Source organism: Arachis duranensis, chromosome 1 (assembly GCF_000817695.3).
Source record: "Arachis duranensis cultivar V14167 chromosome 1, aradu.V14167.gnm2.J7QH, whole genome shotgun sequence".
Lineage (NCBI taxonomy): Eukaryota > Viridiplantae > Streptophyta > Magnoliopsida > Fabales > Fabaceae > Arachis > Arachis duranensis.
In genome coordinates, this window is record NC_029772.3 from 8,059,896 (window position 1) to 8,084,139 (window position 24,244).

General features: G+C 33.2%; 7 protein-coding genes across 10 annotated transcripts; 3 read left to right on the top strand and 4 right to left on the bottom strand.

Moving 5' to 3' along the window:
• The first annotated feature begins 725 nt into the window (after window positions 1–725).
• Window positions 726–2,638, top strand: LOC127747468 (reticulon-like protein B1). Its single transcript, XM_052261388.1, has 5 exons — window positions 726–915; window positions 1,436–1,616; window positions 1,886–2,027; window positions 2,229–2,298; window positions 2,469–2,638. The coding sequence occupies exons 1-5, from the start codon at window positions 726–728 to the stop codon at window positions 2,636–2,638; spliced, it is 753 nt and encodes a 250-aa protein (XP_052117348.1).
• A 1,108-nt stretch (window positions 2,639–3,746) lies between these two features.
• LOC107474227 (uncharacterized) lies at window positions 3,747–5,925 on the bottom strand. Its single transcript, XM_016093828.3, has 3 exons — window positions 5,488–5,925; window positions 4,854–5,086; window positions 3,747–4,235 (listed from the first exon to the last, which is right to left on the bottom strand). The coding sequence occupies exons 1-3, from the start codon at window positions 5,755–5,757 to the stop codon at window positions 4,043–4,045; spliced, it is 696 nt and encodes a 231-aa protein (XP_015949314.1). The 5' UTR covers window positions 5,758–5,925; the 3' UTR covers window positions 3,747–4,042.
• Window positions 5,926–7,001: 1,076 nt separating this feature from the next.
• On the top strand, window positions 7,002–10,118 carry LOC107474236 (bifunctional bis(5'-adenosyl)-triphosphatase/adenylylsulfatase FHIT). The gene is made up of 5 exons (XM_016093839.3): window positions 7,002–7,174; window positions 7,270–7,392; window positions 8,954–9,100; window positions 9,595–9,693; window positions 9,787–10,118. Exons 1-5 carry the CDS (start codon window positions 7,037–7,039, stop codon window positions 9,901–9,903), a joined length of 624 nt encoding a protein of 207 aa, XP_015949325.1. The 5' UTR covers window positions 7,002–7,036; the 3' UTR covers window positions 9,904–10,118.
• A 556-nt stretch (window positions 10,119–10,674) lies between these two features.
• Window positions 10,675–12,577, top strand: LOC107474258 (bifunctional bis(5'-adenosyl)-triphosphatase/adenylylsulfatase FHIT). 2 transcript variants are annotated; one of them, XM_016093871.3, is made up of 5 exons: window positions 10,675–10,760; window positions 10,889–11,002; window positions 11,391–11,537; window positions 11,856–11,954; window positions 12,223–12,577. In XM_016093871.3, the coding sequence occupies exons 2-5, from the start codon at window positions 10,892–10,894 to the stop codon at window positions 12,337–12,339; spliced, it is 474 nt and encodes a 157-aa protein (XP_015949357.1). In that variant the 5' UTR covers window positions 10,675–10,760; window positions 10,889–10,891; the 3' UTR covers window positions 12,340–12,577. The 2 variants fall into 2 exon arrangements, with proteins under 2 accessions (XP_015949357.1, XP_015949351.1); XM_016093865.3 differs by having other exon boundaries at window positions 10,735–10,804.
• A 52-nt stretch (window positions 12,578–12,629) lies between these two features.
• LOC107474253 (calcium uniporter protein 5, mitochondrial) lies at window positions 12,630–15,134 on the bottom strand. Its single transcript, XM_016093857.3, has 2 exons — window positions 14,317–15,134; window positions 12,630–13,312 (listed from the first exon to the last, which is right to left on the bottom strand). Exons 1-2 carry the CDS (start codon window positions 14,887–14,889, stop codon window positions 12,827–12,829), a joined length of 1,059 nt encoding a protein of 352 aa, XP_015949343.1. The 5' UTR covers window positions 14,890–15,134; the 3' UTR covers window positions 12,630–12,826.
• Window positions 15,135–16,643: 1,509 nt separating this feature from the next.
• LOC107474245 (zinc finger protein VAR3, chloroplastic) lies at window positions 16,644–19,334 on the bottom strand. The gene is made up of 6 exons (XM_016093848.3): window positions 18,907–19,334; window positions 18,272–18,389; window positions 17,749–18,083; window positions 17,519–17,650; window positions 17,342–17,440; window positions 16,644–17,243 (listed from the first exon to the last, which is right to left on the bottom strand). Exons 1-6 carry the CDS (start codon window positions 19,188–19,190, stop codon window positions 16,796–16,798), a joined length of 1,416 nt encoding a protein of 471 aa, XP_015949334.1. The 5' UTR covers window positions 19,191–19,334; the 3' UTR covers window positions 16,644–16,795.
• A 493-nt stretch (window positions 19,335–19,827) lies between these two features.
• On the bottom strand, window positions 19,828–24,244 carry LOC107474271 (uncharacterized). 3 transcript variants are annotated; one of them, XM_016093883.3, is made up of 9 exons: window positions 24,129–24,244; window positions 23,328–23,490; window positions 22,258–22,346; window positions 22,033–22,171; window positions 21,652–21,726; window positions 21,371–21,492; window positions 21,223–21,298; window positions 20,408–20,467; window positions 19,828–20,133 (listed from the first exon to the last, which is right to left on the bottom strand). In XM_016093883.3, exons 2-9 carry the CDS (start codon window positions 23,448–23,450, stop codon window positions 19,987–19,989), a joined length of 831 nt encoding a protein of 276 aa, XP_015949369.1. In that variant the 5' UTR covers window positions 23,451–23,490; window positions 24,129–24,244; the 3' UTR covers window positions 19,828–19,986. The 3 variants fall into 3 exon arrangements, with proteins under 3 accessions (XP_015949369.1, XP_015949383.1, XP_015949395.1); XM_016093897.3 differs by having other exon boundaries at window positions 24,052–24,158; XM_016093909.3 differs by lacking the exon at window positions 23,328–23,490 and having other exon boundaries at window positions 24,129–24,176.

Consider the following 24,244-nt stretch of genomic DNA (forward strand, 5'->3'; position numbering starts at 1 on the left):
CGGGTGTAATGTGATTTATATAGTAAAGTTAAGTAAAAGTGAATAAAGGAAGATAATAAAATATGTTTTATAGTTTAACCACACTTATTATAAAGATAATAGCATTAACATTTAAACTTAAAGAATATAAAATGGAAAAAATAAGAATTCTAATCCATAATACAAAGAAATAAGTTAAGCATATACCACCTTAAAAAATTGTAATATGATAGAAAATGTTAAATGTTTGAGGATAAGTACAAAATTTTCTTTGATCAGTTACACAAATCTATGTCATTTTACTACTATAACCAATTTCAAGTATGTTAATTTCATCAAAATCATAGTTGCTTACGTGACAACATTGAGGGTTCAAGCTCAGTTTTCCTGAGATTTGTTGCTTTTTGCTGATCTACAAGGCAGAGATCTCTCCCATTGAATGATCCAAAATATCACCAAACTACTAAATTGTTAATAATGTTAATCTCTATTCTTCTCTACCCTTCATCATTCAACCCAGCAAATTTATTAATGTTTATGCATATGATACCATTATGATTTGATTATCTTTGTTATGCAATGTGCATATACATATACATATTGTTATTAACCTATTCTATGTTGTTTTCATAGGTGATGTCATTTATTTATTTATATACTTTTCTTTACAGGTTTTGCTGTATTTCTTTGTAACATTGGAGGAGAGATCTAAGGTACATAGGAGAACAAATAAAGGAGGATAAATTATGGTTCAAGAAACGGATTTCATGGATATTGCAGATAGAGATTTTCTTGGTAGCAGAGATTATAATGATGATATCAATCATGACTCGGAATTCGACTCTGATTTCGAGCACTACGTGTTGCTCTCGGCCTCTAGGAGACGTTTCTTCGGCCGGAAACGGCCACTCCATGTCATTCTAGGCTCCGGAAAAGGTATATTCTCTTGTGCTTCTTTGCATTGAATCTAATAGAACTCTCTCTTAGAGTATAAGAACAAATAGAACAGCTTCTCATCTTAGATTAAGATCATATAGTACTTGTTACTAATTTTCTTGTTAGACTCTTTATTATTATTCGTATCATAATTTATTACGGTATGTTTTTTAGGAATTAAACTCTAAAGTGGTCCCTCGTATTGGCTGCGTGTATTAAAATAGTCATTGAGATTCCAATTGTACTAATTATGTCCTTAAAATCAGCAAAAGTATACCACGTTAGTCTTTAACTGCGTGACGAGTTACTTGATGGAAAAGGGACTAAGGGATTAATATGTTGCACTTATGCCAATCTTAGAGACGTAACTGATGCAATTGGGATTTCGAGAACTACTTTAATGTACACAGCCAATCTCAAAAATCACTTTGGAGTTTAACTCATTTGCTAGTTTTGAATTTGTTTTTATTGTTGAAATTGTGATGAAATGAATGACAACCTTGTGCTTTTGTGTTTTTAGTTGCTGATGTTATACTATGGAGAAAGAAGAGTATCTCAACAAGTGTTATTGTTGGTGTAACTTTGTTGTTGTTATTCTATGTGAAGATGGATTACACCTTGCTTAGTTTCACTTGCGACTCTCTTATACTCCTATTGGCAATGCTCTTTCTTTGGTCACACTTAACCTCCTTCATCAACATGTAAGTTTCATTCAATCTTATCAATATATATTCAACTGTTCTATTTAGCTAAAGATTTCTCAATCTAAACCAATTTTAGTTCTTGTTTTAAAATAATTATTCTCTTTTAATATATCTTATTTTGAAAAAATTATTATACTTGCTCTTAAATATGATCAGATTTCAGTAGAACATTGTTTAGGTAATTCATCAGGTTTGCTTTCTTCTGCACATTTTGTTAGATCATAAAACTACACTAAGTGATAATGTTAGTTTATTTTTCAATACAGATCATCACCTAGATCATCAAGCTTCATCCTACCAGAAGGGTTGGTTGTTCATACTGCTATTTCAATCACACACCTACTTAACCAATTACTCACAACATTTGGACTCCTAGCTTCTGGACATGATTTGAAGACATTTCTATTGGTCTCTTTCTTTCATCACCCTTTTAAGCTTTCCTTACTGTTATTATTTTTTCTGTCATGCTAATGACATTTTAAGACATGTTAATGCTGATTTAAACTTTTATCTTAAACAACATTCTCTTATTGGTTGCAAGTACAATAAAGAATTTTCTGATGCCGGAATGTCACTCGGTATCTTCTTTGACAAGAAAGTAATTTGCAGGTTACAGTGACATTGGGAGCTATCTCCATTGTTGATAGTTTCTTAAGTGCTCCAACTCTCCTCTACATTGGTAAGCACTACATTTATTGACATCATGGATTCATGAGTATCCAAATAATGTTATTTCAAATCACCATTGTTCTCTTATGATTCCTTTTGATATGCAAGTTACTCTATCAGTATATCAGCAATAATCTCTGCTTATCTTTTTTCTTTGTCTTTGTTTTTATTTTTGTGTAGGGACAGTGATGTTGCTGATAGTTCCAGCAGCATATGAAAGAACTGAAGACATTGTTGACATTCTTATTCGCAAAGCAATGCTTGAATTGAATATTAAATATGCAGAGTTAATGAAAAAGTACTTTGGATACTCCCAACACTTACATGAGGGGTGTATTAGTCCAGAATAAGAGGTAAAAAATAAGATGTCATATAACTTCAATTTCTGTATATACTTTTACAAATAGAAAAATATAGTGTAAATTTGTTTAACCTCGACGAAAATCGATATAATTTATGCCAAACATGCAGACCCCTCAAGTTAAGTTTGTTCATAAATGCTGATATCAAGTGTCAATATATGTACCAAAAGAATTTATGTATAGAGAGGTTTATGATAAATCATGAGTGTATTTGGTTTCTGTTTTCATTTCCAACAATGTCACCTTTTTAACTCTTAAAACTAAAAGTAAGGAAATGAAAACAGGAACCAAAAAAGAAAGATTCTACATGAGATAAAAATGATAGTATTTGATTGGAGAACAAGTCATGAGATCTTTGGAACAATAACTAATGACCAATTTTGAATTGTAATTCAGAATGCAGGGTTTAAATTGAGAATGTCACAGCTAGTAACAACTAGTAAAGGCCTATATTTCTGATCACCAAGAAACTGAACCATAAACTATGGTCTATGGTTGAAGAATGCAATTAACAACCGCTCCGAAGTGGACCATAACTGATGGCAGATTATAGTTGAAGAAGCATAATGCAGAACATGGAAGGGAAGAAGAATTTAATAGAAGATCACACCACAACCTTTAAGAAATGCAGCATAACAAACATTGTTCTTAGTGGTGTCCTCTTCTTTAATTTGATGCATAACTTCACTATAATTGAGAAAATTTTCAGCATGTTTCAGATTATGAACTTACTTTCAGTAATGAAAAGGTATATCATGTAATATGGCAGACAAGCTTTAAAGATCCAAAAGATGTTTTTTTTTATTTTTTATTTTTTTTAACTTCTTTATGCATCAAATGTCATGTGGCGAAGAAAAAAGCGAAATCAGGATGCAAAAACAGGATTTTATTGTTTTCATTGTTTTCTCTTTTTTCTTCACAAAACCCTGAAAATAGATAATGAAAACGTATACCAAATGCACCCTAAAATTTCTTACTTTCTCAACAAAAAATCTTCCACTTTTGATCCTTAAAGAGTGCCCTTAGCACACTTGTTCACAAGACCCTTAAAATGATTAAGCTGAAGGAGTATTGGATGTTGTGATAGGACAGCATATCAGCATAAGATAGAAGTATGCATTTAAAGGAAGGTGAAGGAATTATACATTTCTTACAAAAGAGAACACTGAATTTATAATAATATATATAATTTACTCATTTACGCAAGATAATACAGTTCCTAGAACTAGATCCTAAAGGAAACACATCAATTTCATATAAATACACTTGCAAAATTTAAAGCGAATTTAACCAACTTCAAGTCTTCAACTACCATCCAGTTATACATGAACAAAAATCCTCAGAGAAAAAGATTTACTAACACTAAGTACCGGAGTAAAGCGAGAAAATATCTTAAGATGTCACCTCTTTCTGTGCAAAAGGCAAAAAGGGCTCCCACCATCCAAACTCATACTTGCGATACGGCGCCACCCATTTTTCAGGCTTCTCAAACTCCAGATTAGTAGGATTGGAGGCTAGTGCTTCTTCCAGGCTCTCGGCTACAAAACTTTCTGTTAAAACTCGGTCCAGTCTTAACTTCATGAATCTGTTAGAACATGTCGGGATACATAGTTACAACTTGTCTAAAACATGGAAAATCTGGCTTTTACACTGAAGCAATTTTGTTTAACATGCAATTCTTTTCGCAGACATCATTGTTAATCCAAAAGGGTCGAGCTCATTTCAGTTTGACCCTAAGACCAAAAGTAGGGAAAAACAATCAACCAAGCCTTCTCCTACTAAGTAGGTTCGGCTACATGGATTAAACAATGCTAGTGTTTAGTCGAAATTCATGCCTACTACACAAAAGTCTATTTCTACACTCAACATTTGACTAAAACACATACACAGACATTTTCAACCCATTTGATTTTCTAGGCCAATGGAAAAAAAAATGAATTCCAAGCCAAAGCACGATTTCCTCATCTTTTGGGAAAGGAAGCAATGCCTTCCTTCTGATAAAGGCAGCTTGCACTGTAAAAGAAACACCCAAACATAAACTTTCCATGAATCCTAAGGAGGATCACAGGAGAATTCCACTCTTTCATTGTTTATAACAGCCATTCCAAGCATCAATGAGCCATTAGAATTTCATATATTCTACTACTAAGAGTAATTGTTGAATCAATAAACGGAAAATTGAAAACTCAAATGTTGCTCTTACGTGATCCAGGGGCCATTGGTCGACACAAGAGCAACCGCAGGTCTGCGTAACCTCTTGGTGATATCCGGGAATTTGTCCAAGAACTTAGGCTCAATGACAAGCCAGAAATCCTGTTCTATGTTTCGCTCTCCAAAGAGACGGAGCCGTTCGAATAACTGTTCTTTGAAATGCTCCTCCTCATCCAGCATAAACTTTGCATTGGCAACAAGAAAATAGTACTTGTTGGCTTCATTCTGCAAAGATTATCCAAAAACATAAAATAAATAAACTAATTACCATAAAAAACAAGACCTCAAATTAGAAATTGTGACATGAATCACATGCTTATATAAATCATCAACAAAGGACAAACCTTTTTCTTTCAGGACAAGTCTTATTCTCATAGCATGGCCATAGTTCCTAAAAAATCAAACTTTTCTAATCTCTCTACTATTTGGATTAAAATATGTAACAAACCAATCAGCATTCAAGCACTAGAATTTGTTTTGTTCTTTTTATTAGACAAGTAACATGAATGACTTAACCAATCAACATTCAATCAACTGAGTAAAAGAAAAAGAAGAAAAAAAGGAACCTGCAACAAAATGTAAAAATTGAAGACAAATTCTAAAATGGGGCTTGAGCAAAATAGAACCTTGCTGGGAGGATCAGAAGAACTGAGCTGGTCAGAATCAACAGATGCAACAGCAGTGGTAAAGGGTCTAGTTGAATTTTTGTTTAAGGGTAAGAACAAGTTGCAATTTTTTGGGTTAGCTGAAGAAGAAGGAAGCAAAGGCATATGAAGGGTTTGGTTTCTGGTTCCTAACAACTTGTTGCCATTGATAGTGGCATGGTGAGGTTGGGCCTTAGCAACTACCAATGCAGTTGATGAACCCAAAGTTAAAGTGGCCATACCCAACATCATAATGATGATAATCTTGTTTGGTGTCTCTAGAGATGAAGAGTGAGGTTATTGAGACATAGAAGAAAGAAGCATAGAGAAGAGTGAGAGTGAGGAAGTGAATGAATCTCCCCTTTCAGAGGAATGGCAACTGGCAAAAGGACAGTGGAACCAAGTTCTAAAGATATCAAACACAACCTTATCTAGTTATCTCTAAATCCTAAACACCCTTTTCTAATATTTAATTGCTTTAGTTGTTTTTTTCCTTTCTCTTTTCATCAAAATTATTATTATTATTATTATTATTATTATTATTATTAATGCTATAAATATAAATTTTTTTAAGCCAAATCTAACTAAATTAGTGTAATATAATAAAAATTAATTTAATTAATTTTATTTTAAATTTTATTATTAATTTATTAGATTTGATTCATACAAAAAGTTAAATATATTAGAATTATTATCCACGTAGCATTAGTTTAGTGTTAACCTGAAACACGTAAACCGTTACGTTCTATAGTGGTTTATGAACAGATGAATTCAAATCGTATTTTGCGAGATTCTATAACGGATTACAAAGGAGTTGGCTAATGCTATAAAATTGTTGTAGGGTATCGCGGTTTATATAGTAAGTCAATTCTTTCATAATCCACTACAGTGTTTGACGGAATATGCTTTGGATTCATCTGTTTATAAACCGTTACAGGATATGGTGTAGCGGTATGTATTTCAGCTTCTCAACATAATCTACGACATGATGTAACGGATTATGCGTATTTTCAAGTTTTGGATTAGAGTGTCGTATATTACATATAATTGAGTTTGTTGTATTTGTGTCTGATCTTTTAAAATATTGTATTTGCGCAACACTTTCTCTCTTTCATTTTATTTATGTAAATGATCCTTTAAATTATAGTTTTTACATTTTATTTAAAGAATAATACATAGAATTAGTTTTCAAAAGATTCAGTTAAATATTTTATTTTTAATAATCAAATTAATTTCTAATATTTATTTGATATAGAATAATCTTTACGTTAAATTTGATAAAAAAAAATCAAATTAATATCTGTTATCAATTAAAAAAATATAAAAATCTCTAAAAACTTTTAAAATTATGAAATTATTTCTTTATATACACAAATAATTTAATGTAAAAACTATTATCTAAAGAAATAAAAATATTCACCAAAAGAATTTTAGGAATTTTTTAGTTATCAAATTATAATTTTTCAACAAAAGCATGAAAATTTAAAGTTTAGAAATTAGAAGAAAAAAGCTTCCTCCTTTGGAAGTGGAAATGCTAAAGCAGGTTCTGCTTCCGTACGGTGTTCACTTCCCTCGTTCCTTTTTCTTACACTCTCCTCCTCCTCCTTCTTCTTCTTCAACATTGCCGCTACTACGAACCCTACGAATCTCATCGTTCAGCTCCATTAAGGTGATTTAAACTCACTCATCAACAATCATTATCATTTTCGTTCAAATCAACACTTTTTCATTTTTCTTTGAATGGAAATTGAATGAATTCTGCAGATGGCTGGGGAAGAAGAAAAACAAGAGTTGAAATTTGGACCCTACAAGATACACAAAAGCGAAGTGTTCTACGCAACAAATCTCTCTTACGCCATGGTCAACCTCCGTCCCCTTCTTCCTGGTAACTCATAAGCCATAACTTACCTCACTCGTATTTGTTCTTGCTAGAAAAAAATATAAATTGGGAAAGTGACCCATTTTGGTGATCCATAAAAAGAAAAAAAGTAAATTTTTTTTCTATGTTGTTAGGAAACTGTTGTTTTCTCCCCATTATTGTTCAATTATAATAATTCAGCTCATCTTACATTGCATGTCCCTTCATCAGTTCTCCTTTAACTACTTTCTGAAAAAAAAGAAAAGAAAAACTCCTAAAAGGGATCATCTTTTTAGCTATATGTTGTTGGGGACATTGTTGTATTCTCTCAGATTTTTTTTAAAGGGGCTTCATTTTGAAGTTTATTGTTGTGTTCCCTTTGCAGGTCATATCCTTTTCTCTGGCTGTCAATAATAGTAATATGATACTGCTGGCTAGGCATGGTTCTTGTTTCTTTTTTGTTTATCTATTTCTTAGTTTACTATTGTTTGGTTTGGTGTTTTGGTGAAGTTCATTTTAGTGCTATAGTTCGCTTTCAGTGTGGCTGAACTCTTTGTTTAACCAAAAAAGATAAAAAAGAAAAATGTAGTTCAAGATGGAAACAGAATTTGAAATTGGATGGGTAAATTTCATAGCTTTTCACTGGTTTGTTTCAAAAGCAGAACTTTTTGGGGTGAAAAGCATGCTAAGAGAAAGAGTTTCTTTACCTTCAGCATGAAATAATTTCTCAATTGGAAAACAAAAATAGGCTGTGTTAACCTAGGTTGCACAATGAACACTGCAAGACATACATGTACAGAAACTTTGAAATCCTGCAATTATGGAGCATCTTTATAACAGGTCATTGTCTATTTCAATTTATTTTAACATGGTTACCACTACATAAAGGGCATTTCACTGTTAGAATATCCATTTGGTTAATCATTAACCCACTTGTGTTCGGCATACCTTAGACACCATGTTGTGTATGGAAAATGATAGATAGAGTGAATGTTCTCTCTATTTTTCAATTTTTCTTGTTGTGCTCTGGTCTAAAGATCAGTATGTCGAAGAGTGGTTTAGCTTGGCCTCATGACCTTTCTAGTTTGGCATATATGGCTGGGTGTTTTGTTTTGGAGTGGCCTCTTGATTATCTAGGTTTTCTGTAGGTTACTAGGTGGTAGTCCTAGATCTATTTCCTTTTGGGATCCTGTTGTTGAATAGATTTCTAAGTGTTTGCCAATTTGGAAAGGGGCCTATTTTTCTTTATGTGGTCGTACCATTCTCATTCACACATGCCTCTCCAGCAGTCCTCCTTACTTCTTATCCTTGTTTCGTATTCCAGTAGGAGTGGCCAACACTATTGAAAAGATTATGAGGACCTTTGATGTGGTGCTTTAGATGTTAAGCGAGATCAATAAATAAATAATATGTTAGAAGTACACCTAGACTTGACATATACCTTTGCTTCATAGTTACTTGCTAAAGCGTTTCAATGATTATGCATTTTTCTTGAAAGGAAGTTTTACTTAATGTAAAGTTCTAAAGGTTATTTCCAGCTGACTAGAAAGTCTAGTTTAGTGTTGAATTTGTTTGACTTAACAGTATTCACATGTGCTCATCTGTCCGAAACGTGAAGTAAAGCGTTTTGTTGATCTCACTGCTGAGGAGACTTCTGATTTGTGGCTCACTGCGCAAAAAATTGGGAACCAGCTTGAGAGCTACCACAAGGCTTCGTCACTTACATTTGCTATCCAAGTAATACATATTTTTTTATTTTTTGAACATATTTTTATTTCTCAGATTGCTAATTCAGTTATATTTTTGCACTTTGGTTTGCAATCGCTGTCTTTGGTTATGCTCTCACCTTTTATATTTAACTGGATAAGAATTCAGAAATGAGATTGCTGGCCTATTTTTTCCTCCATGTCATTCTTTCAAATTGTTCACCATTTTCTCTTCGCTATTAGTGACTCTCATTACACACTCTTGCTATCGTGCGAACAGTATGGTGAAATTTCAAAATAACCGTTCTCTTCATTATTTGATGTTAAGAAATTTTACTATTGATAAGATGATAAAATACTAAGACGCACCACCTTCATTGCTAAAGGATAAGTGTTAGTTTTGCCATTTTGAGCTGTGTGTTGTATTCAACATTTTCCTACTTATTCGGATTATGTTCGGATGTTCCTGCATGATATGCTAACCGTATCTCACAAAACCAACGGAATTATCTTCCTGGACCATAGGACGGACCTCAAGCGGGACAGACAGTACCTCATGTTCACATTCATGTTGTTCCCCGAAGAGGTGGCGATTTCGAGAAGAACGACGAGATATATGATGCAGTATGATACGCTCTTCTTGTGACTATCCTACACATTCTTATTACCGTGATTGATTTGATATTTATTCTTATTTGCCGTTTGTGTTTGTTTCAGATGGATGAGAAGGAGAAGGAATTGAAAGAAAAGCTTGATTTGGACAAAGAGAGGAAAGACAGAAGCTTTGAAGAGATGGCTCAAGAGGCAGATGAATACAGAAAACTCTTCTTATGAGCTTGGACTTGATTGACCATATATTAGTCACACAAATTCTAGCTGAAAAGACTATAGTTTTTCTTTTTAGGGAAATTGACGATTTGGTTTGGCTCAAATTAACTTATGTTCTTATTTGATATATTGCATGATGATACAAGTAACCTTATGGATGCCTATGCCAGTTTGACAGTTATGGAATGCATAATTGAGTTTTTGAGTTTCTGTTTACATAATCTTGTTATAAACACTTTCGTTGAAATAAACACTCCTTGTTCATCATGGAATACTGTTATAAAGAAAAGTGTCAATCATCATAAGAAGAGATTGAAAAGCAATATTGCCCCATTATTTGTAATTTTTTGCACAACCATACTATGTACACACAAAAAATTAGTCCCTAAATTAGTAACTCGTATAGAATACATGTTAAAATACGAAAATATATATTGCATTTATACACAAACACATAGTAACTGGTTTTAATTGTGCATGTAGCATTTTTTTTCCCGCATAAATATGTATCACTCTCTACCTACCATATTCTTTCCCAAATATTCTTAATACTTACAAATCTAGTCCCAGACAAGGGTTTTCAATTTGCGGTCAACAGATTGGAATTCCAAACCATTTGCTTACTTAGTTTTGTAAAATCCCTCGATACATTAATGGTCTTTCTAAGGTGCAGCATGATTAAATATTTTATATGAATTATTTTTTGTTAAAAACAATGTTCTTACACAAGCTTAATTAACAAGTTATTCAACGTTGACTCAATTAACTATTCTCAAATCAGTAACCACTCACATTTTTAAATACTTTTTCTAAAGACTTCATAGTTTACAATATTCTCTCCATTCTTCTTCATAAGAATTAAGGTAAGTAAAGCATCACTATGTCCTCTCTTGCTAATTCCAATAAGGTAAGTAAACAACTAAAATGAATTATGAAAAACATCATCTGTATTCTTTTTCATTGTTTTTTTCATTCTTTCTTCCAAGTATAGATCATGGCTCCTGAATACTATGATTTTGGACCGTACAAGATCCATCACAGTTCAGTGTTCTATACAAATGATCTGTGTTTCGCCTTTGTCAACCTTCGTCCGGCTGTGCCTGGTATGCTACTTCTATAAACTCTTCCATGTCCTCACTTCTTTGATGATCATGTCATCCATGTTTAATATATATATATATATATATATACACACACCACTTTGTTATTGATTTGTCTTTTCATTTTGCAGGTCATATCCTTTGAAATGGAGTAGTGTTTTGACTTTTGAGTAGATTTGACATAGTGGCACTGTTTTGTTAAGAAATCTTAAAGAATTGTTCTCCATAGCCAGAATTTTTCCAGAAACAGTTTCCCCAATTAGCAATTTTAAATATTCCAGAACATCAACACCTTACATAATGCTTGATTTTCACATTGTTACTAGCTGAATGTAAAAGCCTCAAGGCTCTTAGGAACACATATTATTTTGATTGACTTAACACTATTTAATACATGTTCTGATCTGTCCAAAGCGCGAAGTTAAGCGTGTTGCTGATCTCACTGCTGAAGAGATTACTGATCTGTGGATGATATCACAGAAAGTTGGTAGGCAGCTTGAGAGCTATCATAAGGCATCATCACTTACATTTTGTATCCAAGTAAGAGTTGAACAAAGTGTGTTTACTAAGTACACCTATATCATGCATTATCATTGTATTGTCACGTCAGTAAAAGTATTCGACTTAACAATCATCGTGAGGCGGGACTTATAGCCTATAGTAGATGCATCTGGTTGCCCTAACCACCTCTCCAGTGTGTCAACATAACATGCCTCTATAGGATAGTACACGCTGCAGAGCACTAATCTTTAAACAGAGTGTTTTCCATGTCTTGAACATTATCCAAGTGTGAAATAAAACTTCCTTGTATCCTACAATTTGCAAAATCTAACCAAATGATATTTTTCTGAACCTTAGGATGGGCCACAAGCAGGTCAATCAGTACCTCATGTTCATATCCATATCCTTCCTCGGATGAGTCGTGATTATGAGAACAATGATGACATTTATGAAGATGTAAGATTCAAACTTCTTATTTACTTTTGTTTCTCTTATTTTGTCTGTTTTATACTGCTAATTCTTCTAATACTGAGACTTTAGTTTGTTGTTTAAACAATGCTATGACTTTTCTATTTGAACTTGATGTAGCATGCACTAAAAAATTCCAACAGTATAGATTTGAAACATGATGGATGCCATTATCTCATTATTCAACTTGGTGCATCTAAAACATTTCCTTAATGATTATTATTATTCTCTTTTTGGATGTTTGTGAATGGTGTAGATAAATAAAAAGGAGAAAGAGTTGAAAGAAAAGCTTGAGGTGGATAAAGAGAGGAAAGACAGAAGCCTTGAAGAAATGGCTCTTGAGGCAGATGAGTACAGAAAATTCATCATTTGATGCTTTAAAATTTGCAACAGAATAATATTTGAACATTACCAAAATCTTATATTTTAAAAGGGAAAAAGAAGATTTCCTGATTAAAAATTTAACCACCAAACTCAATTTTCTAGTCTATTTGGACAATTTATATACTTTGTGGTAATCAAAGAATAACTTGTTTCTTTCCTTGAAACTTGAGTTGCTAACCTGGATTGAACCAATTATTCAAGGTGTTTGATTCATCTTCTCAAACCCATTTGCTAGTGTTTCAAAACTATTCATGTATTCAAAGATATTGAGCATTGTCTGGACTAAAAAACAAAGCAATCTTTTCCCATTCAAGGTTAAGAAATTGAAGGAAAATGTGTGTATAAAGTATATAGCCGAGGAGCCATTAGTTCATTACAATAGTTAGATATTAAACTTGTTCCCAACAACGTTAAAACAAGAGGGAAACAAAGTTAACTGAAACTATATATTCCCCAAAACAAAATGTGTTCCAATATCAATCTCTATGTATAGCATCGTCGAGATCAAGATGCACCCCTATGCGATTCTTCAAAACAGTGTTAGCATCTAATGGTGTTCTGCACTTGCACTGGAGCTCCTTGAATCTCTCAATGTCGAAGTTATACCGCTTGAAAAGCTTCCTCTGTCTTGAGAGGAAGAGCCTCTTCATTAAGTCTTGGTAAGTTGGGTCTCTTGAAGTGAATAGAAAGTAGGCATAACCTATGACTAAACCTGTTGTCGTTGTAAAGAAGGCAATAGGTTCCATTACGTCCCAGGAAAATTCCCAGAATGTTAGCCGAAAGAATAAGCCAACAGTAACTACACCAAATCCTAGTCCGGACCAAAGGATGCGCCGGACCTGCTTGTGGGCCAAAATATCGATTTCCTCTTTTTTCTCCTGCAGCTTCTTTATCTCCTCCCTCACAGGATCGTCGTCTGCAGTCAGTGCTAGCGGAACAGCCCTTCGAACCAGATCCACCACCTAAACAAGCGCAAAGTAGCCAAACAACCGAAAAAGAATCTGTAATTAAGAAAGCATCACAAATTAAAGCATACAATTCACTGGTACTTTCACAAACTCTAAAATGCATAACTTTTTCAGTATCATATCTTAAAGAATATTGATTCTATCGATTAAAGGAAAAATAAAAACAATACTGCTTGAACTCAATACATAGTTTGTATCAGACCAGGTAGATCCCTTGCAATTAGATTGGAGGCGATGGTACACACCACAAAGAATTTTACATTGCTCTGAAGACCAAAGCATCACAGACATATGTTACTTCTACTGCTAAACTGGCATATTCGGTCCCATTTGACCTTAGTTATAGTGATCGTTTCGGTTGACACCACTAGATCAAACTCCTTTAAAGTGAAGAAGTTGGAAAAGTGAGAAAGTGAAAATCTAATCACCCTTAAATCAAGATAGTAAGACTCACACCGGATAAAAGTTACAAATTCAAGAATGATTACCTCCTTACTTTGCCACTTTATAATTCTCCTCATTTTTGAGGATTTTTCCACACACAACCACAACTTGCCTATGGATAATTCGAAAGGGTTATATACCATAAAATTCTACAGATACATACATACATGGATCCTACTACATCCGAACTTTTGGGATGCATATTCACACAGAATTCATAACCAAACCATAAAACATCGATTTCCCTATTCAAAAGGTGATGTTAACACAAGAAACATAGAGGACCCCCTAACAGTAAAGAAGATAAAAAGAGCAATAAGGGGCATCTAATTCAGCTATGTTGAGAAGATAGAATAAGATCTAGTCATGGTTTTAGTGAGCCCCACAAGCACAAATTCTGTTGTTATGGCAAACATATAGTTACTAAAAAAGTCATTACCAGATTGGATACGTGGTTGGTTTCGGTACACAATTCACTACTTTTTGTGTTGAAATTACAAGTATTAACTATGGCCCAACAACATAAACAATACAAAAGAGGGAGTCATTCAAACCTTATCAGGGTGGAGATACACCTTATCTCTGAAAAGGAGAATAACACCAGCTTCATCAAGAACCTTGGAGAATGCTATAGCTTCCTCTTTACTCCTAGCAATACCAGTGCTCTCACACGCTTCGAGAAGTTCAGTGTAAGGAATAACTTCCTTCCCTTCCATTCCAAGTCTCATCTTCAGTGTCTCCACATTCACCAATCTCAATAGCTTCTTTGCTTCAGAGTATGATATGAATTCTTGTGTTCCACCATTGCTAACAGTAACACCACCGTTATCATCACCATCACCACAAGAATTTTTGCTGCTGCTGTTGGAAAAGAACCTCTGGTCAGAAGATTTAACCAATTTTGAAGAAGATATACCTCTATCCTTGATCTGGTTCAGAACAACAATCGATAAAGATGCCCCTCGTCTTTCCACAGCACCCAGAACCACACCCTTCAAACCCAACAAATAAGGATCAAAAGGACCAAGCTTTTTTACATACCCATCACTTATATTAACAATTGAAGATACCCTTTTCCTCAAAGATCCAAAAACTGCACCACCAGAACACCAACACCTACCCCACATTTTTTCCTTCAAAACCCAGAAAAAGAAAGAGAAAAAGAAAATAACTTTATGTTTAAAAAGCTGAATATCACTAAAAATCAAAGCTGCCCAATACAGCCTTCACCATGAAAACCTGAAATATCCTAAAACCAATCTTTAAAAAAACCTACCAGTAATTGAATTTGATACTTAAAGCCTTAAAGGCATCAACTTTCTCTTAAGGAAAATGGAATGACGGAAACTGTGGTTAGTTTAATGCATTAATTACGAATAACGTTGACTGTAGTTAACAAAAGGTAGTTAAACGGCGAAACGCGGTATGGAAAAAGGGTTTGGGATAAAGGTATGTAGGTAGGTCCCATTTCCAATAACTAGATATAGAGATTGGCTAAGACCACTGACCACAAGACTAGATTTGGTTTGAAGACAGATATGCAGAATTTATACAACATGCACCTCTATTTACGCTAATGGCATTAATTTTGAAAAATCTACCTTCACATAATCAAAGAATCTCTAAACGGATCCTGACACCCATTTTAAAAAATAATGAGATTTTTATTTTTTTTTGTTTTTAATCTTTATTTTTATAAAATTGATTAGTGTTTCTGTTAATATTTTATTATTAACAGAATAAACCTACATAACATATTAAATTATTGATTTATCTATTAAAAATCAATCAAGATTGATAATTTTTATTGAGAGTCTTATTATTTTTTAAAGATAATTGTCAAGATCATTTAATTTTTTTTATATTTTTTGTTATCTTTTTTAAATACATTTGTTAAATTTATTATGTAAAAATAAAATATTAGTGAATTTTAAATTATTTTTACTTATAAAAATTAAATAGAAGATATATTAATAATTAACATGTCACATAAATATGTTGTGAAGAGAGATCATTAACAGAAAGACTAATCAATCTCACGAAATTAAATATCAAGGACCGAAAAAAATATTTTTTTGTCAAGAGCCTCGAAATCTTTCGAAATTATCAGGGATCAGAATAGATATTCACTAGATAAACAAAGTCATCTAATCAAATTTATATGCTTAGATATTTTTAAAAATAATTAATTTAAAAAGTAATTATTTTCATTAATATGATAATACATAATTTGTTATCTATGTAAATTTTTGTTATACTAATAGAACATAAAAAGTGAAAATTTTGTCTTATTTTTAAAATTTCTATAATTTGATAGAGGAGTGTTAGGAGGCCAGTAGATTTTGTGAGTTGTAGCCATCAATTAGCCATCAATAATGTATTTAATGATGTGAGATTTCATCTAATAGTAGAGAATCACTCATTTTTCTTTTGCTGACTAAGTGCTGGCCAGATTTTAACAAATCTGCTAGCCCCTAAACTTTTCCATTTGATAAATATACATTTTAACTCCATTAAAGAAATTAAGACCCCAATTTCCTAACAAGAGATTTGGTACCTTTTTTTATTTATAAGAATTGATACATAAAGAAGTACTACAGTTTGGTTTTGGTATTCATTTAACAAAAATTGAATTCCCTTCATCATTTTCTAACCATGTAATATAAACTTAGTTTCAAGTTTGTTCCAAGGCAATGTTGTAACTTTTTATCCCATAACAAAGTTTTTTGGCCTTTAAATTAATAAAGGTGTTTGCTATGGTGCCTAAAAAGTATTGTCTAATTACTAAAATAGGTAAAAAAAAGTAATTTTAAATTTAAAAGTATAAAAGTTAAAAAACTTTAAATATTTTAAGGTTACTATAAAAAATAATTTAGGCAAAAGTTAGGTACCAAACAAAAGGCACCATAGAATTGGCCATTAATAAATATGTCCAATCTAGCAAATTTAACTAATTCTCTCCATTCTTTGCAGATATGGAATAATGTCTTATACTCTTGCTTCATATTCAAACCTATAATCACTTCCAGAATCCTACCTTACTTTCTTTGCACTCCCAAACCATTCAGCCATCTCTTCCTCATCAGTACTCACGTTATCATCAGACCATAAGTCATCATCTGTTTCACTCTGACTCAGCAACTCATTCTTATATGCTTCTCTTTGTGGCTCAGATAAGCTGGTCTTACCTCCAGCAATAGGAAAATCAATAAATTGAGAGGGATCCTTCAATTTACTTAAGCGCTTGTGATTTTCATTTTTATCCTCTACGAATCTCCAAGTAAGTGAACCTCTCTTGCTGTTCTGTCTTTCTGACTCCATCAGCGATTTGTCACGGCAACCAACCTGATGTCCTGAATGTGTCAATTTGTTATTCTTATGATGGTTATGTTCTTGTTCGGGTTGAAGAGAAGACGCCTTAGGCCGTCTGTGATCACATTTGAGACAAACCATGTTTCTTCTGAAATTGATGTAGTTACACCTACACAGAAAGGAAATCCAATCACCTCAAAATCAAGTGATGGGGACGGGAAAATGTTTGAATTTCAAAATGCTATGATTTAATAAGAAAGAACCTACGAGTCGCATTCCCACTCCCCTGGATTAAGGTGCCGCTTGGGAGGCTTTTCTTTGCATTGAAAACATCTTGTGTTCTTTGCGAAATTTAGGAAGTTGCATCTGCAAGAGTCAAAGTCATGGTCGTTATTAGAGATTAAATACCAGTGAGAAACGCCAAATTTTATGAACAAGCATTACGTGTTGCATATCCAGTCTCCTTTCTTCAACGGTAGGTGGTTGTTATCCTCCTTAAATTGCTTTATTTTTTGCTCACATAGACTGTCGCAGCGCAAGCACCTGATATTTCTGGCGAAGTTGAGGAAGTTGCATCTAGCCAATGAAAAATTAAGTGTGAAATTTTAAGAAAGTGAAGAAGAAATGCAACAATTATTACAATATGTAGTTGCTGGATGAAAATTATGCTCTACTTGGGACAAACCCAGTCGCCTTGCTTCATAGGAACATCTATGTTGCCCTTGTCTTGTCGATCCGGGTGCACTTGTTCAGGGACAGCCTCCGTGGTGTCTGGAAGATAAAGATTTTTGTTGCTAGTACTGTGCTCTACTATTTCTTTGAGAAGACTTCTCACAGATTCTTTGACATTCTTTTTTAGACATGTTTTGTTATCCACGGAACCAATAATTGGGTCAAGACCATAAGTCAAAATAATGCGCATAACATCTACTGTTCTTCCACCTTGATCTTCACGGGCCTTCACGAATGCCCTGTCGCAATCCCCTCTCAAATTACAGGAGCTGCAAACCTGGCCGCAGCATCAGGCATGCAGTTCTTTAGTTAAAGAAATTGCAGAATATGCACTTATTTAATAAAGAAAAACGAAGTTTGCAAAAAAGAGTATACAAAAGAAGCCAAGACAAAGCCCAATAAAATTGAGAAAAGAGAGAATAAATTTGCAAAGTATATGATAGTAGAAACTTAGTCATCACTTACATTTCCCTCATCAAAGTTCAAATGTGCCCTGAGACGCTTCGCTGAGTTTATCACTTTCCTGTCTAAGCTAGGACATCCGAATGCTACAGTATTTGCTATATCTTTTCTAGGCAAGAACCTGACAGCAAAGTCATTTGCAAAACAAATTGATTACTTACTATGAAGCTCACTAGGTAATGGACTTTAAAACAATAAAAACAAATTGCATGATAATGTCATTCACTTTAATTAAAAGTCATCAAATTGCAAATATAGGATAAAGCTTCATTAACCCAAGTTCATTAGCAGGAAAATTGCATTAACCCTAAAATTACAATCATTAAAACCATGACTGGAAGTCTGGAAGTATGATTGTCATATGATGTTTACTTTTAGGTAGCAAGCATGATCAGTACATTACTCAAGTTCATTTGTTACACCTAATGGCCCTAGAATGAAAACTCCTTGATTGAATTTAAAGTGAAAACACATCCTCTGAAATGTGCTACTCATTTTCATGTGAAAATATCACAGTCCCAAAGAACAAACACCTTGCGTGCACAACAATTTTCATGTGAAACTATCTGAGTCATAAACACAAACACCTTGCGTGCATAACCCAAAATCCAAATTCGTTTTCTCTTCTTTCTTTTTACCTCAAAAGATCAAAATGGTCTCTACCGAAATTGAGGCATGCGGTCCTAATAGCATTGGATAATTCTTTTGGACCAAAACTGAGTTCGTGATTGGCAAGAAAGTAGCCTCTCTTGAGCAGGAAGTCGATGAGGTGAATCCATTCAGGCCAGGGGTGCGAAATGAGAAGCGGCGGCGATTGTTGTTCCTTCTCCGGCGCGAGAGTGTGAGAGAGTAGTGAAGTTGAGGAGGAGATCAAGGAAGTTGTTGGAGCCACACGATGCTTCCAAATACTTCGTATGATCATACTTATTCTCTTTCCAAACACTGTCTAACTGTCTATGGTGATGTTTATGCCTTTATGGTAGTTGTTTCAGTTTTCATGTAGCTCTGAGTCTTTTCTTCTGCAATATCAACGGAATTCTTTTGGAATTTGCATTCGCGAACATAGTAAAATCTCACCGACTTAATTTAGAGTTGATGGTCGAGAATTATTAAAATGTCTCATATTTAGACACTTGTTATCTGCAAATTTTTATTTGAATTTAATTTTAATATAATATTAATATAAAATAATTTTACATATATATATTAAATTATATAATATAACAGTATATCAATAAAAATAATTATTTTTTATTAATTACATAAATAATCATCTAAAAAATATCGATATAGTTATCCAATTGTATAAAACATTTTATACTGTTAATATATTAAAATTAAATTTTTTTATTTAATTAATTTTTTATTTAAAATTTATTGACATTTTAAAGACGACACAAATATAACATTAATAAAATATAAAAACACTAATATTAATTGTTTATATATTAGTTTTATATTTAAAAATGTGTTTGTATGTCTTGTAGACCATAGTTTACTTTTATTGATTCCATGTTTAAATGTTGTTGGATACTTCTTTAGAAATTTAGCTCCTGTAATTTATAGAAAGCAATGGTTCAGAATATACATCATCACTGAATCTTACTAGTTAACAAGAAAATGTTGGTTGCAACTGTACTTAAAATCAATCAAAATGGCCATCTCATACATCAAGGCACTGGTTTTTTGTACATAGAACGCAGGGTTGCGTGGTAAGCTCACTCGTCATGCTTTTTCGCTTTTGCTTTCGCAAGAGTTTTAACCATTCCCCTCGCAATCTTCCAGAACCAATATACGTTCATCATAGCCAACGTAGCAGGCACAGTGAGCACGCTATAGTAACCCAGAGGGAAGATCTGCTTGACCTGAAAATTGGTAACAAGAAATAGTTTAGATTCATTTACTACTCTCTCCGCTCAGAAATAACCGCACTTACCAATTTTAGCAATGTGAGTTATTCCTGGACGGAGGGAGTAAACAACTACATTCAAGACAAAGTTAAGTCATTTGTGCTAACTTTTGCATCGTACACCAAGCCATCACACGTCTATGGAGTGTAGAGTTGGCTCGATGTACGAAGTACAATGAGTACACAAAACATTTTTCCATAGAGGATGGATAACACAGAAGGATGCTTGCCTCATCAAAATGGTTATACATGTGGAGAAAAAAGAATATGAAAAGAATAATCCTAGCAATCTGCAGCGCAGAAAATATGAGGGGATAAAAGTCAGTAAGACAAACAATAAGAACTAGAGTAAAGTAGTCCCATACTTGAATTTATAATCTATGAAACATAAACAAACCATTGTGATACCATGTAGATGCATGTGTCCTTGTTGGATAATTTTTGTAATTCTAAAACAGAGGACACAATTAGGAAATATTTTAAGTCGATTTTCTACACGACAAACGAAAAGGAATACAGGAGAGGAGATGCATCTCTGTTTATTATATTTCTCCTTTCTGTCTCAAGACAAGTACCAAATGCTTCCAATAGGAGAGGGTATGAAGATATATAACTATTCATGTGCCTCTAACTAATATATCTTAAGTTTTTACCAGAGATGGTTTCATGACTCTTAACATACATAAGCCTTCAGAAGCTCATGTCAACCACTTTAATAGTTTTGTAAGTTTAAAAAAAATGTTTTTCTCCAAGACAGAGAAAAAACATCTCCGTAAGGATTAATACTCAGACACAGTCCACATTTTTCATGGTTAGAACTTAAAACCCTTTTGATCATCCCTTCTAATTATTTTGTTAACTATTGCTTTCTATCTTGCCTGTTTAGCCCAAATATGGTTCATCCAGACCCTAAATAGCAAAAGTGCAAAAATAAAGAACCAAAACAAAATCATAGATGGCCATATACAATTCCTTAAGGTACTTTTTGCAACCTAATCAAAATAGTGCAACTAGAGTTGAGATGAAAAGTATGTTCAGACAGTACCAACCACCCGAAGAACAAAGCAACGCCATTCCAAATGTAAAGTTTGGAGCTCTTGAGACCAGCTACATCCAAGTGCCTGTATATGCAATTAAAACATCAATATTTCGATGCATGTAAAAGCAAAAGGGATTTCGACAGAATATATTACCATCTCAGATTTACGAAAGGAGTTGTGCTCTCAGTGAAAAGAACCATCAGTATGTAGATCTGTGCTTGACCACTTAGCAAAGCTTGGATGATTGAAAACAAGGATAGCCCGTGGTGCAGAATCTACATGTAAACGAATGAGGTTCGTCTGCCACTTCTAAATCACATAACTTGCAATTGTGTTCAATGCATCTTGAAAGTAAAAGAGATGCTGAAAGAACACGGTATCCGATATCATGTAATACATCATCAATAGCAAGAAAACTTATGTTGTCAACTTACATATTCTATACCCCCTAAGGCTGGATAATACCAAAGAATCATTGCCAAATCTGTTAGAAAATAACCTACAGAAATCTGGAAAAAGAAAAGGAAGAATATATTAGCAAACAAACTAATTGAACAATCAGCATAGTAATAACTCCTAAAAAATAACATTACTAAGAAGATTAGGAGAAAGAAACATTAAGTGACAAAAGAAAGGGAGCTAAAGGCAAATTAAAGCATAGAAAAATATATTTAAATATGTTGTATGCAGCATACAAAGTAACAGTAAGAATTATCATAAGTCTGCACATTTTATTAACAACGATACATGCATCATCATGTCATTACATAAACTGGATAGAATTAAGATTAACTTTTGTCATAACAGAGACTTACTCCCAATACTGAATTTGAGAAGGTAGACGATCTATGAACAATTAGCTCTTCACGTGAATCATCACTGAAGAGATCTGATCTCATAAGGAGGTAAAAAGATACAACAGATGCAAAAATAGCATGAACAGTAGAGAATCCCCTGCAATACAAAATGTTGTTGTTCAAGCAAAAGTATCAATTATGGAACAAATCTACAGACTGAAATCATAACACAAGGAATTTTACCTGTTATTCCATTCTATTTTCTGTTTATCGCTCAATTTGCCATATCTCATGAACAACAGAGAACTCATAATATCCATCAATCTATAAACCTTCAAGATAATAAAAAAGAAACAATTTACAAATTGATAGGTCAATAATTCTTTTAGCAATATATCCTATTCATATAAATCAGGACATATTTTTAATGACAAGATCAATTGGAAAGGGGTAAAGACTAGGGAGTCGGGAATCCGCAATAACAAACAGTCAGGGCTAATTTCATCCTTGAACAAGGCAAGGTCAGCTAAAATGATCTTCATGGTCTTTAGAACAAGTCCAAATCTAAGTGAGCTATAAAGGAATATAAATTCACTTCCTGGAAGTATATATAAGCAGTAGGACTAAAATCATCTCCAAGTGTTTATGTTGACAACGACTTAATCCAATATTTTGCCAGGTAGTGAAAACTTCGATTCTTCTTCAGAATTGTTAAAGCAATGGTTCATCATCTACGGAAAGTTATCTCGGGAGTAACAAAAAGAAAAAGAAAAAACTTAAGAACAGGACCAAAACATATTTCTTTGAACTGAAGTAGCTAATAGAGCAATCCAAAAGGTTTATTTGTTTCGAAACTAGCCTAATTGTAATTTCAGTACATCAATAACCTTAAACTACCCACTTGAACATGCATCCAATACAAACCACTACAAACATCTTCATCATAAAAATAGACATGAATAGGCAGGTTGGGTTTTTATAACAAATCATGCTTTTTGAATGATGTTCCACTCCACAATTTGATTTCTTGTGTTGTCCTTTGTACAAGTTAGTTCCTCTAGTTTACAATATTTTAATTTAGGAGGGTAACAAATTTTCAAAGCAACCATTATTGGGAACAGAAAAAAACCACACACACTCTAACAGTAACAAAAAAAAAGGTAATATATAAAAATCATAGTCTTTCTTTCTGTTAATCATATGTTCACGTAAAATGATATTGCTGCATTCCATCCTCCTTGAAATTCCTAAAATGTTATCTAATTTGATATTTTCTACATGAAAGCCACTCATAACTATTGCACTTGACTTACAATAACACAAAAGATGATGCCTGTGAATACAGATGCCAGCCATTGAAATTCTTTTCTAGAACTAGCAAAGTCATAAGACAAAACAGAACCGGCCGAAAAATCGAAAGAAGCAATAAGTCCCATCCAATCTCCTCCTTGTTGAAAATCACTAAATCAGAACAAACTGCACCAAAAAGGCATCACAATTCATATCTGAGTGCCACAGCTCAAAGACAACTACTTCAAAGTTCAAACATACATACAATAAAGAACAGTTTTAACTTGTAAGTAATCTGACCAACAAGCAACAACTGAATACAATAAATTAACAATAACTAAGTATATATTAGAAAAATGAAACCTCCAAATAATGAACAATAATTATTAATTAGTTCATCACAAGAAATGCAAGTTGACTAGCTAATCCCATAGGTAAGGAACCAATTTAAGATTATTATGTATAATTTCTTGGAAAACAAACAAACCTCTCATCATATAAAATCAACAAATGGACACAAAAGGAGAGGGAACTTCATCACATATTGTAACAAACAACAACAATGAATCAAACAAAGGTGCTAATGCGTTACCTAAGAACAATGGAAAGAAAACAAAAAGAAAGAGCTGGAAATAGAACGAAGAACAGAAAGAGTTAACCGGAAAAGAACAAAAAGGGAAAAGAAAATGAATTGAAATAAGCAAAAGACTAAAAAAGAAAGAAAATGGTAAAAGGAATCTGAGATACCCCATTCATAACTACTACTATTAGCCACATTAAATTCAATTGAATTCAAAGCTTGAAACTTTAGAGAGACAGGGTACCAGAGAGAGAGAAATGCTACGCAGGCATTTCTACGGAAAATTGAAGAATGAATTGCATTTTCCTTATGTTTTATCCCTTCGCTCACTCTTATCTTCTAGAATACGTACTATACACA

Excerpts from the sequence above, each read along its gene's own strand:
- LOC127747468 (XM_052261388.1), top strand. The coding sequence starts at position 726 with ATGGTTCAAGAAACGGATTTCATGGATATTGCAGATAGAGATTTTCTT. Across the intron at positions 1,617-1,885 it reads TTAACCTCCTTCATCAACAT|ATCATCACCTAGATCATCAA; the intron begins GTAAGTTTCATT and ends TTTTCAATACAG. Across the intron at positions 2,299-2,468 it reads TCCAACTCTCCTCTACATTG|GGACAGTGATGTTGCTGATA; the intron begins GTAAGCACTACA and ends ATTTTTGTGTAG.
- LOC107474227 (XM_016093828.3), bottom strand. The coding sequence starts at position 5,757 with ATGATGTTGGGTATGGCCACTTTAACTTTGGGTTCATCAACTGCATTG. Across the intron at positions 5,087-5,487 it reads CTTCTGATCCTCCCAGCAAG|AATGAAGCCAACAAGTACTA; the intron begins GTTCTATTTTGC and ends TAATCTTTGCAG. Across the intron at positions 4,236-4,853 it reads ACCAATGGCCCCTGGATCAC|ATTCATGAAGTTAAGACTGG; the intron begins GTAAGAGCAACA and ends ATGTTCTAACAG.
- LOC107474236 (XM_016093839.3), top strand. The coding sequence starts at position 7,037 with ATGCTAAAGCAGGTTCTGCTTCCGTACGGTGTTCACTTCCCTCGTTCC. Across the intron at positions 7,393-8,953 it reads TCCGTCCCCTTCTTCCTGGT|CATGTGCTCATCTGTCCGAA; the intron begins AACTCATAAGCC and ends TAACAGTATTCA. Across the intron at positions 9,101-9,594 it reads CACTTACATTTGCTATCCAA|GACGGACCTCAAGCGGGACA; the intron begins GTAATACATATT and ends CCTGGACCATAG.
- LOC107474258 (XM_016093865.3), top strand. The coding sequence starts at position 10,778 with ATGTCCTCTCTTGCTAATTCCAATAAG. Across the intron at positions 10,805-10,888 it reads CTCTTGCTAATTCCAATAAG|ATCATGGCTCCTGAATACTA; the intron begins GTAAGTAAACAA and ends TTCCAAGTATAG. Across the intron at positions 11,538-11,855 it reads CACTTACATTTTGTATCCAA|GATGGGCCACAAGCAGGTCA; the intron begins GTAAGAGTTGAA and ends TCTGAACCTTAG.
- LOC107474253 (XM_016093857.3), bottom strand. The coding sequence starts at position 14,889 with ATGTGGGGTAGGTGTTGGTGTTCTGGTGGTGCAGTTTTTGGATCTTTG. Across the intron at positions 13,313-14,316 it reads TGTATCTCCACCCTGATAAG|GTGGTGGATCTGGTTCGAAG; the intron begins GTTTGAATGACT and ends GCGCTTGTTTAG.
- LOC107474245 (XM_016093848.3), bottom strand. The coding sequence starts at position 19,190 with ATGATCATACGAAGTATTTGGAAGCATCGTGTGGCTCCAACAACTTCC. Across the intron at positions 18,084-18,271 it reads TGAACTTTGATGAGGGAAAT|GTTTGCAGCTCCTGTAATTT; the intron begins GTAAGTGATGAC and ends TGCTGCGGCCAG. Across the intron at positions 17,441-17,518 it reads GGAGACTGGATATGCAACAC|ATGCAACTTCCTAAATTTCG; the intron begins GTAATGCTTGTT and ends TGACTCTTGCAG.
- LOC107474271 (XM_016093883.3), bottom strand. The coding sequence starts at position 23,450 with ATGGGACTTATTGCTTCTTTCGATTTTTCGGCCGGTTCTGTTTTGTCT. Across the intron at positions 22,347-23,327 it reads GCATCATCTTTTGTGTTATT|GTTTATAGATTGATGGATAT; the intron begins GTAAGTCAAGTG and ends ATTATCTTGAAG. Across the intron at positions 21,727-22,032 it reads TCTCAAATTCAGTATTGGGA|ATTTCTGTAGGTTATTTTCT; the intron begins GTAAGTCTCTGT and ends TTCTTTTTCCAG.